This window comes from Colius striatus, chromosome 12 (genome assembly GCF_028858725.1).
Source record: "Colius striatus isolate bColStr4 chromosome 12, bColStr4.1.hap1, whole genome shotgun sequence".
NCBI lineage: Eukaryota > Metazoa > Chordata > Aves > Coliiformes > Coliidae > Colius > Colius striatus.
Window position 1 is genome coordinate 5,543,932 of NC_084770.1, and position 16,495 is coordinate 5,560,426.

General features: G+C 66.2%; 2 protein-coding genes across 2 annotated transcripts; one reads left to right on the forward strand and one right to left on the reverse strand.

Annotated features, from left to right (window-relative positions):
* The first annotated feature begins 112 nt into the window (after nucleotides 1-112).
* Nucleotides 113-13,736, forward strand: CLCN2 (chloride voltage-gated channel 2). The gene is given in 28 exon segments (XM_062006019.1): nucleotides 113-155; nucleotides 491-696; nucleotides 1,064-1,195; nucleotides 1,197-1,267; nucleotides 1,269-1,332; nucleotides 5,780-5,936; nucleotides 6,327-6,458; nucleotides 6,560-6,693; nucleotides 7,229-7,357; nucleotides 7,435-7,512; nucleotides 7,622-7,700; nucleotides 8,240-8,365; nucleotides 8,437-8,521; nucleotides 8,700-8,801; nucleotides 8,885-8,969; nucleotides 9,048-9,203; nucleotides 9,616-9,685; nucleotides 9,853-9,963; nucleotides 10,168-10,381; nucleotides 10,467-10,600; nucleotides 10,697-10,848; nucleotides 10,930-11,035; nucleotides 11,103-11,173; nucleotides 11,615-11,665; nucleotides 13,007-13,045; nucleotides 13,180-13,284; nucleotides 13,358-13,444; nucleotides 13,527-13,736. Coding segments are annotated over 28 exon segments (3,129 nt in total).
* Nucleotides 13,737-14,172: 436 nt separating this feature from the next.
* Nucleotides 14,173-15,668, reverse strand: LOC104553678 (heat shock protein beta-7-like). Its single transcript, XM_062006210.1, has 3 exons — nucleotides 15,549-15,668; nucleotides 14,720-14,871; nucleotides 14,173-14,413 (listed from the first exon to the last, which is right to left on the reverse strand). The coding sequence occupies exons 1-3, from the start codon at nucleotides 15,664-15,666 to the stop codon at nucleotides 14,225-14,227; spliced, it is 459 nt and encodes a 152-aa protein (XP_061862194.1). The 5' UTR covers nucleotides 15,667-15,668; the 3' UTR covers nucleotides 14,173-14,224.
* Nucleotides 15,669-16,495: the final 827 nt, after the last annotated feature.

Here is a 16,495-nt window from a genome sequence, read left to right on the forward strand (position 1 = left end):
CCACTTGGGTGACAGCACCCACAGTGGTCTTGCAGTGTGCTGGTGGCCTGCAGTTGGGCACACGGGTGGCAGCGGGCAGAGCGTGTGTCCTGGCACGGGACTGCCCCTCCGGATGAACACGCTGGCTGCCATGGGGCAGTGCCAGGAGCTGACGAGTGAGGAGGGAGCTCCGTGCCCAGGGACACAATGAGCGGGCAGCCCATTTTACCTCCTCCCTGCCACAAACCGGTTCGTGTCCGGCGATGAACCTTCCCCAGCTGGCGCAGGGCATATCCCAGCCCCCAGCCTGGCCATCATTACCCACCCTTGGGGGTGCCAACGTCAAAGCAGAGGGTGGCACCCAGGCGGTGAGAACTAGCCCATTCCCAGTCCCTCAGTGCCAGCACAGCAGTGCCACGGCTCCCTCTCTCCCTGCACCCAGTTCTTGCCACACAAGTGCCACGCTGTGCCCCAGAGAGGAGGGCGAGTTTGCCCCTGCCATTTGCCCCAGCTGCCTGTGGCGGCAGCGAGCAGAGGTGCCAGCAGCCAGCCTGCCATGCCGGAGCGCCTTGCCCGAGGATTGCCGGTGCCAAGTTCTGCCCGTGTACCCCTCTGGAGAGGGCTGAGCCCCTGCTGCCCAGCGCCTTTGGCAGCGAAGAGTGGAGCCCACCTCCCTTCCCTGGGGCTGGCGGGCCTGGGACGCTGAGCAACACCACGGTAAGGATGTGCTCCCCACCAGCTTTAGGGGACCCCCCCTCAGCGCTGGGGACCCTGCCACCTGTGGGCATCTAAGGGTCCCCCTGTGCCCTCAATGGCAAGCCTTCGGGCACTGTGCTCCCACAAATCTGCCCCCTAGCCAGGCATGGCCATGAGCCTGGGGGCTGGCTGCTCCCAGCACGATCCCCTCTGCCCACATCCCGCCGGGGAGAAACCCCGTGGGCACAGGGCCCAGTGGCAGTGCCAGCCCCACACCAGCCCCTTCTGCGTGGGAAGAAGGAGCAATGTCTCCCACGGGGAGCTGTATCCGCGGGCACCCCCCGCCCGCTTTTACCAGCCCCACACACCCCCCTGCACCCATGCTCAGCTATGGGCACAGCCCAGGGGTGGAAGGGCCCATCCCGTCCCGCGCCGGCCCCCCAGCCCCTGCCCGCCGCCGGGAGCTGGCTGCCGGTGCCGGGCGCTGCGGGCGGAGGCGGAGCGCGGCCGGTCCCTCCCTCCGGGCACTGCCCCGGGCCCGCCCCGCACGGCCCGGGAGGAGCCGCCGCCGCCGCGGGCACCGGCACCGGCACCAGCAGGAGCACCATGGCCTCCGACAGCGAGGCGCAACGGGCGCTGCAGTATGAGCAAACTCTGGTGAGTGCGGCCGGCAACGGGGGGGCTCCGGGCACCAGACACCCGGGGGGCATCGGGCACCCGAGGGGCACCTGGCGCGGCGAATTACCTGGTGGGTGTGAGCGGTTTGGAGGTGCTGACCCCATTCACGGTGATTAGTGCTGCTGAGCTCCCCCGTGCCTGGTTTGACGTGCCCTGTTTGGGGTATGCGGTTTGAGGCACCCGATTTGGGGTACCTGGTTTGGGGTGCCATTTCCAGGCTGTGGCTGAGCAGGGCACTGCAGGGGGGGCAGGAGTGACACCCCATAGCCCCCTACAGTAATGGAGGAGCCCAGTTGAGCCCCCCTCCCCAGGACAGGACTTTTGCACACACCCCATTCCCTCTCACCCCTCTAAAATGACCCCTCACCATTGGGCAGGTGATGCCCACCTCAAAGGCACTGCCCAGGCACCCTTCACTCCGTGTACTGTGCCCACAGCCCTCTGCCTCCAAGATAGCGTATCTCCCCCACCTGCAACCTTAGCCCTGTTTACCACTCTGTCCCCTCTGTGACAGCCTCACCGCTGCCATGTGCCCTCCGCTGCCCCCAGCCCTCTGACATCCTGGGCAAAGGTGCCTCTCCACGGCCTGCACCTGGGATGGTGCCCAGGACAGCTCAGCAAAGCGGTACTTTGCCCTGGCAAAGGCATACAGACAGGCAGGGCTGGTGGGTGGGCCAGGCGGTGGGGGCTGAGCCACTGCAGGGTGCCCATGCCCACGACTGCCCGTGTTTGCTGAGAGCCAGAGCCAGTTGCTGTGAGCAGGGCCAGCCCTGCTGAGGCTTGCCCATCCGACACATGGGCATGGGGCAGCATCAGGGCACTGCTGTGCCGAGCACCCTCGACACCAGCTTTCCAAGCACCTAAAGCCCTTGTCTGGGGGTGTCCCTCAGTGCCCACCCTATGCTGCCCTTTCCCTATCACTGCTGGGTGGCTGCAGGGCACTTGCCGGCCATGGGAGCCCTGTCTCTGCCAGCATCCCCACGGTCTTATTGGCCCCGTGGTGCTCTCCTTGGCAGGGCTGAGCTGGGGAGCAGCCAGGGGCACAAGCAGGGCTGCACGGCAGCGTCTGATGTGAGCTGCCCCTTCCCCCAGACCCAGTCTGCCCCTCAGTGCTGTGCCCGTGGTGGCACATGGTGGCACATGCTGGCCGGTGGCAGAGAGGCCAGCCCAGCCAGGCACAGCAGGGCGGAGGAACCTGTGGCCAGCACAGGAGCGGAGAGTCATGCTGGGCTGGCATCAGGGCAGCCTTGCGTGGTACCGGCAGACTTTGCCCTCCTTTCCTCAGGGCAGGGTGGCACCTGTGCCCTGGGAGCCCCAAGCTGCCCATCCCCATGGCCTCTAGGCTTTGGTGAGGCTTGTGAAATCCCCTGGGGCTCGTGGGTGAGGCTGGGTATGAGCTCCTGTCCCACAGCCTCACACTTGGCTTTTGGGAGCTGCCTGGGCACATGCCAGGCAGGAGGGGTGCCCAGCCCTTCCCGGTGCATCTGAGCCACCACCAGCTCCTGTCAGCACCTGCTTGGAGGGTCAGGATCCTGCCAGAGCCTGGCATAGGCTGGTCTGAGACGGACAGCCCTAGGGACAGCTCTTGCTGCCCATGCCCACAGCCGAGGCATCGCAGTCAGGCTGCAAGGCTGTGCCCGAACAGCCCTGTCCCCAAACTGTGTGTCGTATTTCAGCAGCCCTGAGGTGCCATGGCCATGGGGCTGCGGGAGGCTGGCACAGCCCCAGCCCCAAAGGTCTCCCCAGGCCACCGTGTTCCTCCCAGGGGACCCCACGCAGGGCAGGTGCCCGTGAGAACCCCTTGCTGTGCCAAGGATGCCGGACTGCATGGCAGCCCCACTGCCCCCCGCATGCCAGGCTGCCATGGCAGGGAGCAAAGGGCCCCACGAGAAGGAGGGATTAAGTTTGACAAACTGCCCTTGTTCACTGTGGAGCCGCTCAGGGCGATTAGAGCCCGGCTAAGACGGGCAGCGTGACACCTCCCGGCCCCGCCTGCCCGCTGCCAGCCTGCGGGACCCCCCAGCTCCCCCCACGTTTAAATGTCCTCCTCGGGATCGTGGTGTGTGGGGGGGGAAGTCGGCTGGCATCGGCCGTGCAGAGGTGGGCACCGCTACCAGGCAAGCTCGGTGCTATGGGACAGGGTGGCACGGGGACACGGCCATGACAGATGCCAGCGCCCGCCCCGGGCACAGCATCCCCCGGGCACGGCGGGCACCACAGACAGGCACTGCCGGGGGCTGCGGCACGGCCGCTGCCCTCATGCAGGAGCCCGGGTCCGACGCGGCAGCTCTGGCCGATGCCCGTGTCCCCGCGTGCCCCCCGCCAGCCCCCCCGGCCCCGTGCCCGCTCCCTGCGCGCCCGGCACTGTGATTGTTCAGCTGCTTCGCGGCGGAGGCCGGAGTCCCGGGGCTGTTTGTGTTTCAAAAGGCCTTTGTGGAAAAATAACTCGCGCGGGAGGAGGAGGAGGAGGAGGAGGAGGAGGAGGAGGAAGGACAGAGCCCACCCGTGGCCGTCTCCGCGGCCCCACAGCCCTGCCCGGGGCTGCAGGAGCAGAGGCTGCCAGGGCTCGGGCACCCCTGGGGTCTGCGGGGCCATGGCTCGGGGCAGAGAGGTGGCACGGGGGGGCAGCAGGATGGCACGGTGCCCTCGCTCGCATCTCCGTTGTTGCAAGTGGGTTGGCTGCAAATGGAGAGCAAAGGGGAGCAAAATCCTTCCTCCTCCCAACCGGGATGGGTCCCTGAGGGCTGGTCATTGCACCAGGTGCCCCAGCATCCTGAAGGCTGAGCCCCAGGAGGTGGGCACGGAGCCATTTCGGGGGGCACTCAGCCTGGGGGTGCCCCTGTCCCGGCCGCGGCCAGACGTGGGGCAGCAGTGGGGCTGGGGCAGGCAAACACTTGGCAGAGGGACAGGACTCCTCAGGGTGCCTATTCATCTTCCAAAGGAAACGATCTCTTCCCGGGGGAGCCTTTGAGCGCCGACCCGTGCGGGGCTGGGACCCTCCACCGGCAGCCGGGCAGGATGCGGCCCCCCAGGGCGGCCGTGCCGGCACCTCCGGCCCGAAACGAGCCGCTGAGCCCCAGCTCAGCAGGAGTTCGGGGAGAAATCTGTGCCAGGAGGGGGTCAGCGATGGAATGAATGTCGTCCGTCCCCCCCCCCCCCCCCCCACCCTGCGCCTGCCTTCCCACCCTCCTTCCCGCTGCCGAGCACAACCTAGGTATTAGACAGCAGAGAATCCACCCGGCGCCGCTCTGGCTGCTTTCTGCTCCCTGCCAAAGAGACCTGGGCAGGAGCGATGCCCCGTGAGAAACACACCTTCGCGCCGTCCCCACGGGGAGCTGGCACGTGCCAGCGGGCCAGGGGTTGTGAACGGGGCCCAGGCGAGCGCGGTGGGCACCGCGGCCGGCAGCCGGGGCCGGGCCGCCCGCGTGCCAAGCGCGATGCCCACCCGTGGCGTTGCCCCTTCGCCGGGCGCCGGCACGAGGCGTGCCGGGGAGGAGGGCGACTGTGCCCCGGCGGGGCGGCCACGCGCTGTACTGGCACAGCCCGGCGGGTGGGCACGCCATCGGCATGGTGCTCACGTCGCCCCGACGTGGGAGCCTGGCAGGGCCCCCGCGGCCCTGAAGCCTCCCTTTGTGCCGAGCCAACCTCTGTCGCTTGGCATTCAAGTCGTGCTGGAGGGAACGAGGCGGAAACCAAGCAACTGAGTCCTTGGCAGTGCCCGCCAGCGCGGGACAAATGCCCCCGGCTCAGCGGGGAGGACGGGCACAAAGAGCTCCTGGCCGGCATGGGGGGCACTGCCAGGGCCACCCCTCTGCCAGGGTCGAGCCACGTGCCACGACCAGGCAGGAGGCACCCAAGGAGGAGGGCATGTCCCTTACATGGATTGCCTCTTGCTTGCTCCCCAAACCCCCTTCTTGTGCCCTCCTCTCCCCTGGGACCAGGGGTATGCCCTGCCCCCTGCTTCCCTCCTGTGTGGCTGAGACTGGCCAGCTCATGCCACATGTGGCCGGCCCAGGCTACCTCCAGAGGGTACCCCAGCTCTGCTTTTCTTGCTGCCAAGGGGCGGTACCACACCCTAATACCAGCCCTCAGACTCCTGGCCAGCCTGGCTGTGCTCCCACGGCCACTGGCCCTTCTCCACCCTCTGCCAGCCCAGCCCGATGCCTGGGCAGGGCAGGGCCCTGATACTGGTGGTGCCATCGATCCCAGCACTCCTTATCAGCCTGGCTCCTTCCCATATCCGGGCTGGCAGCCGGGGGCCCCAGTCACCACTGCCCCTTCCCCTGGGGATGCCATGGCCACCTGTCCTCATCCCAGTGCTGGGAGACCACGTCACGTGCCCACTGCTCCCTTTGCCTCGATTTCCTCTCCTGAGCTGGAGGAGTGCCCACCCCCTGTGACATCCCCCCCACTCCTTGTCCCGCAGATGTATGGCCGCTACACGCAGGACTTGGGCACCTTTGCCAAGGACGAGGCAGCCCGGCTGCGGCTGCAGCAGGGGCAGGAGGAGGGGGACACTCCCCGCCCCCGCCGCCCCTCCGAGCTGCTGGAGTACACCCAGGGCCGCTGTGCCCCTTGCCGTGGTAAGGGGCACCAGGGATGGGGACATGGGGCAGAGGGGGCACTGCGGTGGGCACGGCCCCACAGCGGCACTTGGTCTGGGCACGACTGCCCACCCTGCACAGTGACAGCGGGTAGGGTTTCTCTGGCTGTCATGGGACACCGGTGCTGAGGACAATGGCACCTGCCCGCTGGGCAGCGGGGACACAATGGCCCAAAATAGCTGGATGCTGCCGCAGGGAGCGAGGGCCTCCAGCTCCTGTGCCTGGGGCCATGCCAGGGGGGCCGTGCTGGCAGAAGGCACCTGCCTGGCAGCACCGTGTGAGCCGGCGCCTGCTGTTCTGCCCCCCATACTGCCCAGTGCATCTGCCGCCTGTGTCCCTGTGCCCCTGAGCCTGTGCTTGTGCCCGCAGTCTGTGCCTTGCAATGCCGGCGCTTCCTCATCTCAAAAGTGGGCGAGGACTGGGTCTTCCTCATCCTCCTGGGACTGGTCATGGCTCTGGTCAGCTGGGCCATGGACTTTGCCATCGCCACCTGCCTCCAAGGTGAATGGGCACTGGTGGGATGCTGCGGTCATGGTGGGGCACGAGGTAGCTGTGCCATGCCCCCTGCCACCTATGACTCACCTGGCTGCCTGTGCCCACAGCCCAGAAGTGGATGTATGGGGGCCTGGACAGCAACGTGCTGCTGCAGTACCTGGCCTGGGTCACCTACCCCACCGTGCTCATCACTTTCTCGGCTGGATTCACCCAGATCCTCGCCCCCCAGGCTGTGGGTAGGGCACCAAGGGGGCTGCCTGCACCTAAACGGGGTGTCCTCTCCCCAGGGCTGTGGGATGGGACTGTCTGGGTGTCCTCCCGGGTTATGGGGTTGAGGGTCTTGGAGATCTTCCAAGGGCTACAGACTGGTCTTCAGAGGATCTCCTGCAAGCTATGTGTTGGATGACCTCCTGGGCTGGAAGGTTGGGGGTCCTAGGGTTCCTCCAAGGGACATGGGCTTCAAAGGGTCTGTGGGGTGGGTGTCCTCCTGAGCTGTGGGGCTGAGGTTCCTCTAAGGGCTACAGAATGGTCTTCAGAGGGGCTGTGATTGGCTGCAGAATTGGTCTCCCCACAGGGCTACAAGTTCAGCTGTCCCTACATGGCTCTGGGGCTCTTCCTGCTGTCTGTACTGGGGGCAGAGATGTCTCTGGGGTCTGCCTATGGCAGTGGGGTGTTGCAGAGCACCAAGGATCCCCCCCAAAACTATGGGGCAGGAGGTCCTCAATGTCTCCTCCACGGCTGTGTGTCAGCACTGTCCCTGTGGTTGCCAGGCTCAGGGATCCCCCGAGATGAAGACCATCCTGCGCGGTGTTGTGCTCAAGGAATACCTCACCTTCAAGACCTTCGTGGCCAAGGTGATCGGGCTGACATGTGCCCTGGGCAGCGGCATGCCTCTGGGCAAAGAGGTGAGGCCATTTCCCAGGCCAGGGCAGGCAGGGGGCTCTAAGGGGCACTTTTTTCAGCCCTCTGGCTGTTCCTGCAGGGTCCCTTTGTCCACATCGCCAGCATGTGTGCTGCCCTGCTCTGCCGCTTCCTCTCCCTCTTTGGGGGCATCTACAAGGTGAGCAGGGTGGGCTGGTTCCACGGGGGCACTGCCTGTGCCCCCCAGCAGGCTTGGCAATGCCCAGCATGGGAGGAGCGGTGCCCACTCACAGCTGACTTGCCTGCAGAATGAGGCCAGGAACATCGAGATGTTGGCGGCCGCCTGCGCGGTCGGTGTGGGCTGCTGCTTTGCTGCTCCCATCGGAGGTAGGGTCAGCCTGGGCCCCTGCACTCCCACGCACCCCCTGCCTGGGCACAGGGCTCCAGCCAGTGAGGCAAAGCGAGCAGGACCCCAGGACGGCTGGCATGGGAGAGGGTAGTGCTGCTTGGCAGGGAGGGGGAAGGGAGGAGTGGGCACCATCGTCCCAGAGGTGTAACATCTGCTCTCGTCCTCTCCCCTGCTGCCCTGCGCTCCAGGGAGCCCCTGCTCCAGCCCCGCTGAGCCCTGCCCGTAGGTTGGTGACATGTCTAACTCTTTCCTTGCCCTCTGCCTGCCACTCTGTCCTGTCTGTCTGTCCCTCCATCCTTGTCCATCCGCCACATTTCTACTCATATCCCCGCGCTGCCCTCTCGCTCGTGCTGCTCCGTGCGGATGGCGACACCAGCCGCCCGCTTTGCCAGGGAGCCCCTTTCACCACCCCATAGTGTGATTGTGGGGCCATCCAGGCTGTGGGCTTGGGGTGGGCGGCACGCCAGGGCCCGCCTGGGTTTCGCCGCCTCCCTCTTGTGCTTGTCCCCGGTGCCAGGCGTCCTCTTCAGCATCGAGGTCACCTCCACCTTCTTCGCCGTCCGCAACTACTGGCGCGGCTTCTTTGCCGCCACCTTCAGCGCCTTCATCTTCCGTGTCCTTGCCGTCTGGAACAAGGACGAAGGTGCCTGTGGTGGGCTGGGGGGCACAGGGGTGCCCTGGCCCTGCCCCACTGACCCCCTCCCCGTCCCGCAGAGACCATCACGGCGCTGTTCAAAACCCGCTTCCGTGTCGACTTCCCCTTCGACCTGCAGGAGCTGCCCGCCTTCGCCGTCATCGGGTGAGTGCCGGCGCCCCGGCCCACGGCCCCCCCAGCACCAGTGGCCATGCTGAGGGGATGGGGGCGGCTGTGATGGCAGTGGTGGTAGTGGCAGTGGTGGCAGTGGAGGCAGTGGCAGTGGCAGTGATAGTGGCGGTGGCATGACGCTGGGAGCAGCATGACACGTGGGTCTCTCCAGGATCGCCAGTGGCTTTGGAGGTGCTCTCTTCGTCTACCTCAACCGCAAGATCGTGCAGTTCATGCGTCGCCAGAAGACTATCAACCGCTTCCTCATGAAGAAGTAGGTGCCCAGGGGTCTCTGGCATGGGGGCGGTGGTGCGGGGGCTGCAGCAGTGTCACCTCCGGCCCATGTCACCCTGCCAGACGCCTGCTCTTCCCTGCCCTGGTGACCCTGTTCATCTCCACACTGACCTTCCCACCTGGCTTCGGACAGTTCATGGCTGGCCAGGTACCTGCCGTAGGCTGGCACACCGCTCCCTACCCTGGGGTCAGCACCAGCCCCGCCTGACCCCTGCCCCATTGCCAGCTCACACAGAAGGACACCCTGGTGACACTCTTCGACAACCAGACGTGGGCCACGCAGGGGCTCAGCGACGAGTTCGAGTACTTGGGCATCCTGGAGGCCTGGCGACACCCTCGCTCCAACATCTTTGTCACCCTTGTTGTGTTCATCCTCATGAAGGTAAGTGTCTCCCACCCCTACCAGCGCTGGGGTGCCGCTGGAATGCTCTGGAGAGGGGCTCCTGGCTGCCACCAGGGAGGTTGCCAGCAAGGTGGCACTGGCTGGCTGCTCCCAGGGGCCACCAAGGTGTTGGCTGGGTGCTGTCAACATGCCATCAAAGAGATCTTGGCTGGGATCCAAGGTGCCACCATGGAAGTGCTGGCCAGGTGTCACCAAGCGCCACCAGTGACGTGCTGCCTGGCTGCTCCCAGGTGCCACCAAGGAGGTGCTGGCTACATGCCCCTGGGAGGAGTGAGGCTGCCCCGTGGCATGGTGCAGAGCCCACATGCTGCTCCCTGGCAGCTGCCTGTGGGGCAGGAGGCAGAGCTGGGCTGCAGGAGACAACTAATGTGTGTCTGCATCCCCCACACAGTTCTGGATGTCAGCCCTGGCCACTACCATCCCAGTGCCCTGTGGAGCCTTCATGCCAGTCTTCGTCATTGGTGAGAGCCCAAGCTCCGTGGTGGCGGGAGGAGCTTGGTGGTGTCCCCAGGTGTCCCTTTCCCCAGCAGCACTGCTGCAGGAGAGAGGATGTGAGGGAGCAGTTGGGGAGGCGAGTTGGGAGCTGGGAGAGCCCCTATGCCCGCCGGCAGCCCCTTTCTGTGCACAGGGGCAGCCTTTGGGCGGCTGGTGGGTGAGAGCATGGCAGCCTGGTTCCCTGACGGCATCCACACCGACAGCAACACCTACCGCATCGTGCCAGGGGGCTACGCCGTGGTGGGTAAGCACTGGGGGCACTGGGGGCACTGCGGGGGGCATCGCTTGGAAGTGCTCTAGTGGGTTCCCCAGGGCTGAGGGGACGATGTCTCCAGGGACTGGGGGTGACATTGCCATGGGGGGGGTGTCCCAGGAGGTGCCAAGGGCTGGGGTGTGGGGGATGCCCCAGGGACGGGCACCCAGCACCCGAGGGCTGTGTCTCCCGCAGGGGCGGCTGCGCTGTCGGGTGCCGTCACCCACACGGTGTCCACGGCCGTCATCGTCTTCGAGCTGACGGGGCAGATCTCGCACATCCTGCCCGTCATGATTGCCGTCATCCTGGCCAACGCCGTGGCCCAGAGCCTCCAGCCCTCCCTCTATGACAGCATTATCCGCATCAAGAAGCTGCCCTACCTCCCTGAGCTGGGCTGGGGCCACCACGAGTGAGTGTGCAGCCCCGGCCCCAGGCAGAGAAGGGGAGGGGGTGGGTGGCATCGCTCTGAGGGCACCGCTCCCTGCCCCGGGCAGGAAATACAACGTGCGTGTGGAGGACATCATGGTGCGGGACATCCGCTACATCACCCTCAACTGCAAGTACCGCGAGCTGCAGCGGGTGCTGCAGGGCACCAAGCTGAAGAGCCTGCCACTGGTGGAATCGAGCGGTGAGTGGCAGGCAGGGGGCTGCCCGGGGGCACGGTGAGGGGTGGGCAGTGGGGGCCGGTGTGGGAGCCAACGCGGGCGCTTGCTGCCGCCGGCAGAGTCCATGATCCTGCTGGGCTCCATCGAGCGGGCGCAGGTTGGGGCCCTGCTCAGCCACCAGCTCAGCGCCCGGCGCCGGCTCCAGGCCCTGCGGCACAAAGCAACGCCTGAGGATGGGCACCGGCTCTCTGACGCCGCCATCCGCTTCCAGGTGAGGGGACAGCTGCCCTGGGGGGTGCCCGGCCTGTGCAGCCTCCCCTCACCGCCCCCTCATGAGCCCCGTTCCCCACAGATCAGCACGGAGGCCTCCTCAACACCCGCTGCCCGCCATGCCCTCCGCAAGCCCCTCAAGCCAGCGCTGAAGCGGATGCCCAGCAGCCCGGCTGACAGCCCCCCAGGTGAGTGTGTGCCCGGATCCCCAGCCCCGCTGCCCCCCTCTCCGTTCACAACGCTGCCTGCCCACAGCTGGCACCACCGACCACACCACCATCGCCCTCAAGAGCCTGTTCTGTGCCAACGCCGCGGAGCCCACCGAGGTGAGTGCCGGTGCTCCCCAGGCCCCTCTGCCCTCTGCCACTCTTTCCCCTCACTGATCCCCTGCCCATCCCTCCCTACACCTGCCCATCCCTGCACCTTCCCAGCCACTCCTGCCCGTCTCTGACCACCTCCTCCCACCCCTGCCCTGCCCACCGCTGCCCATCTCTATCCCATCCCGTTCACCATCCCTGTCCCTTCCTGCCCACTCCTTCCCATCCCTGCCCGTCCCTCCACATCCCTTTCCATCCTTTCCCCTCTGTGCCAGACCCTTGCCCATCCCTGCCCACCCCTTCCCTGCCCGTTCTTGTCCCATCTCTGCCCAACCCTTTCCATCCTTTCCCACCCCTGCCTGCCCGTGCCCCCCGTGCTTGTTCCTGCCCACCCACACCCGCCCGCGCTGCCCGTGCCCGCGCCCTAACGCCGTTCTCCCGCCGTGCCAGGCGCCGGGCTCGGCCTCTCACAATGCCAAGCGTGTCCGCATTTCCATCGCGGTAAGCTGCAGCCAATCCCAGGCTGGGCACAGCTCCTCTTAGCCAATTGGAGCCCAGCATGGATTCTCTGAACCAATCAAGGGCCTGGCGAGATTCTGCTTGGCCAATCATCTTTAGCCTGCGTGTGCAGCCAATCTCAGGCTGCCCCGATTCTGCTCAGCCAATCACGGTGTGCGTCCGCCCAACCCCAGCCTTCCCGGCGAATCACAGCGTGATCCCACTCTCCCGCCCATCACAGCCGCGGGATCTGCCCGGCCTTGCCCATCCAATCACAGCGCAGCGTGCATGCTCTGCACCAACCACAAGCCTGGCTTCTCTCACTTTGGCCAATCATTATGTGACCTACTTCCTTTCAACCAATCACCTTGCCCCATGCGCACCCAGCCCATGTGCTGCCTGCACCCCGTGGCACCCCGCTGCCTGCGCACAGCCTGCTGCCCATCACCTGCTCACAGCCTGCGCACAGCCCGCTGCCCATCACCTGCTCACAGCCTGCGCACAGCCCGCTGCCCATCACCTGCTCACAGCCTGTGCACTGCCTGCCACCCACTGCCCATCACCTGCTCACAGCCTGCGCACAGCCCGCTGCCCATCACCTGCTCACAGCCTGCGCACAGCCTGCTGCCCATCACCTGCTCACAGCCTGTGCACTGCCTGCCACCCACTGCCCATCACCTGCTCACAGCCTGTGCACAGCCCGCTGCCCATCACCTGCTCACAGCTGGTGCACTGCCCACTACCCGCTGCCCATCACCTGCTCACAGCCTGTGCACAGCCCACTGCCCATCACCTGCTCACAGCTGGTGCACTGACCACTACCCGCTGCCTGTCAACCACTCACACCCTGCGCACTGCCCGCTGCCCATCACCTGCTCACAGCCTGCTCACTGCCTGCCACCCACTGCCTGTCACCTACTCACAGCCTGTGCACTGCCCACCACCCGCTGCCCATCACCTGCTCACACTGTGTGCACTGCCCGTTGCCCATCACCTGCTCACAGCCGGTGCACTGCCCTCCACCCACTGCCTGTCAACCACTCATACCCTGCGCACTGCCCGTCACCCGCTGCCTGTCAACCACTCACACCCTGCGCACTGCCCGTCACCCGCTGCCTGTCAACCACTCACACCCTGCGCACTACCCACTGCCTGCCCCCGCTCACAGCCCTGCGCACTGCCCATCGCCCGCTGCCCCTCACCCGCTGCTTGTCACCCACTCACACCCCGCGCACTGCCCATCACCTGCTCACACCCCTGCGCACTGCCCATCACCCTCTGCCTACTCACACCTTTGTGCACTGCCCATCACCCGCCGCCCACTCACAGCTGCGTTTTCCTCAGGAGGAGATGGATCTGGGGAACAGGATGACCCCAGCAGAGGTGAGGGAGTGATCAGGGGCGGGCAGCACCCCCCCCGCCCATGGGGACGCAGGAGATCCCGACGGGATCGCCAGCACCCTGGGATGGGAGGGCTGCACCCCCTCACCCTGCCCCATGACACCCCCCTGGCTCAGATCCTGGAGTGGGAGGAGCAGCAGCTGGAGGAGCCGGTGGACTTCAGTAGTGCCAAGATCGACCCCGCACCCTTCCAGCTGGTGGAACACACCTCACTGCACAAGGTGCGCCCGTGTGCCATCGGCCCCCTGTCCCCACCCCACCCCCGTCCCCCAGCTCAGCCCCCTCGTCCCGCAGACCCACACCATCTTCTCGCTGCTGGGCCTGGACCACGCGTACGTCACCAGCATTGGGCGCCTGGTGGGCATGGTGTCCCTCAAGGAGGTGAGCGGGAGGGTGGGCTTTGAGGAGCATGGGGCACATGGGCACGCGGAGCTGCCTGCCCATGCATTCGGGGTGCCCGCAGCTGCGCAAGGCCATCGAGGGCTCGCTGACGGCCAAGGGGGTGAAGGTGCGCCCACCGCTTGCCAGCTTCCGCGACAGCACGACAAGCGCAGGCGAGCCCGACACCACAGCCCTGCACCAGCTCTGGGACCGCCACCAGCACCACTCCATGCCCCGCGAGGCCAGTCCCGCGGGCAACGACCCCGACGACACCCCCAAGGTGTCTCCGTGAGGGCGCCTGGCGAGGCGGGGCGTCCCCGTCCCCGCGCGCTGCAGGGCTTGGCATCGGGGTGGGCACCCTCAATCCAGTGCTGCTGCCTGCTCCTGTGCCTCCCACCTCCCTGCCGGCTCTTGGGGCTTCCCACTTTGCTACCTCTGCACCCCGCCAGATCCCGGTGCCCCCTGACACGGCCACTGGCCTCACCCTCCACCCACGAATGGGTATCACAGGGGCATCAGGTCAGGGTGCCCACAGAGACCCAAGTGGGCACTGTCCCCTTCCTCAGCACCTCATGGCTGGGAAGGGGGATGTCCTGTCGCCTCTCTGCTGTGCACCCCTTCTGTGTAAATACAGAGATTTTTATATTAATTTAATTAAAGGACTTTATAAATGGAGCCAGAGCACTGAGGAGCTGGAGGTGGGGAGGGGGCACAGCCAGTGGGCACTGGCCAAGCCCCGCCACAGTGCCAGGATTGGCATCACTTTGGGCAAGAAGCCACTCACAGCGTGGCCTCGCTGCGGTACAGCGGATGCAGGGGCTCACCGGGGCGGGTGCTGGCACGGCGCTGGGCCGTGATCACCAGCATGCCAGTCTTGGTGAGGGCACAGCTCACTGACAGCGGGTCTGTGTCCTCAGGCAGCTTGTACTTGTGGGTGAAAGTGTCGCAGACAGTGCCATCCTCTGCCACCTATGGGGAAGCACCAAGGCAGTGGGAACTGGCATGGCATGGCATGGCATGGCATGGCATTCCACAACACATTCCCAGTTACCCTGGTGCTAGTGATGGAGCAGCTCCCAGTCACTTCAGCTCCAGCTGGGAGCTCAACAGGTCATGTCCCAGTTCCCTGGTGACTCAGGTGTAATTCCCAGTTACCATAGTGCCAACAGGGGCCATTTCCAGTGCTCCCCTCCCCCCATGGAGGGGGTGCCATGGGGCAGACCCCCATCGCTCCACAGCCAGGGGGTGGGAATGCTGCACCCCCACGACTCTCACCTTCTCAGCCTGGATGGCGACGTGGCAGTTGGAGGTGGTCACCACGATGTCGGGGGGGTCAAACTGGCTGACATCAGCCACCACCTGGTAGGTGTCACCTTGGGCACGCACCCAGGTGCCCAGGCTGCAGGGGTACACGGCACTCGGGGATCCTGTGGGCATCAGTGGGCTGCCAGGCATGGGGGCAGGACACCCAGGAGCAGGGGCATGGTGGGGTGCAAGAAGCTGGTGACTGGGTGGAGGGAGTGGTGCTGTGGTGGCACTGGGGGTTTGGGGGTGTTGGGAGTGCTGGGAGGTTGCAGGAGGACCTGGAGGTCCCAGGGGTATGGGAGATACTGGGCAGTCGGGGGTGGGTGTCTAGGGGTAGCAGGAAGCACTGTTGGGTTGTCTGAGGGTACCTGGGGACAGCAGGCAGGGGACACAGAAGATGATCAGGAAAGTCTGAGGGAGGAGTTTTGGGAGAGCACTGGTGAGCTCTAGGGGTGTACAGGAAAGTGGGGTGCTATGAGGGGCATCGAGGGGTTTGGGGCATAGCGAGGCTGAGAACAAGGGCAGCCAGGAAGGTCTCAGGGATGGGAAAGGATGTGGCAGGGGAGGGCTGCGGATACTGGGAGGCTCAGAAGGGTCTGAGGAGGAAAGAGGTGGGGGCACAGTAGATCTGGGGACACTGAGGGTATCGTTGACCTCAGCGGGATGGGGAGGCACAAAGGGACTTGGCAGGAGGACAAGAAGCCAGTCCAGAGGGCACCCGGGAGCAGCTGGGGGTCCCGTGCTGTGTGCAAGCAGAACCATTGCCGGGGAGGCCCCCCCACCCCCACACCCCCAGTACCTGGGTACCCGAAGGCCTCGTGTGCCCGTGTCCCGAAGGGATTGTGCCGCCGCTCACCCTCGAAGTGGGGCTCAGCCTGCCCTTGGCCGTAGGCCCCGCTGCGGTACGTGCCGGCCATGGCTCCTGCCGCCTGTGCCCCCCGCGGGCCCGGCCGTGGGGAGGGGGCCGGCTGCTGCCACTGCCAGATGCCCATAATTAGGCACCCGGCGCCAGGAATGCTAGATAAGGGCCGAGGCCTCACCGGCAGCACTCAGGGCCCCGGCAGGGGACACGTCACTGCCACTGGCCGCCCGTCACCCCCCGCTGCCCCCTCCCGCACCCACAAGAAGAGTTGCCCGGTGCAGCACTCTCACGATGGATTTATTGGAGACCTGGCGGGATGGAGCGGGGTGTGCGGGGCTGTGGGTACCCCGCGGGGTGTGGGGTCAGCACACGTGTGCACATGCACAGCCGCTCCCAGGTGTGAACACACACACACACACGCACACGCACACACACGCACACATGCAGAGCAAAGCTCCCCCTACTCCGCAGGCACTCCCGTACCCCCCCAGCCCATCCCGGCGCCGAGGGGAGCATCTGCTGTCCCTGAAAAGGAGGGGGGTGGTGGGGGTGGCAGGGAGCCCATCGGCGTGGCATCAGGTCTGCTGGCCCGCACACATAGACCTCCCCCTCTCACAACTTGGCCATGCAGGGAGAGGGCAGCCAGCCCCGCACCGGGCAGCCTCCGGCGGAGAGGGACAAGGGGTGCCGTGCCAGGCGGAGGCTGATGCGGGAGGGTGCGTGGGAGCGGAGCGGGCGCGGGGGGCCATGGGCAGGGTGGGCGAGGAGCAGCATGCAGCGGGCAAGTGGCCCCACGAGAACACGTGCCATGCGGGAAGAGGGGCGCAAGCGTTGGCAAAAACTGGTTTTCCTCCCCCCGAAACGGCGTGCCTGGACCCCCGACA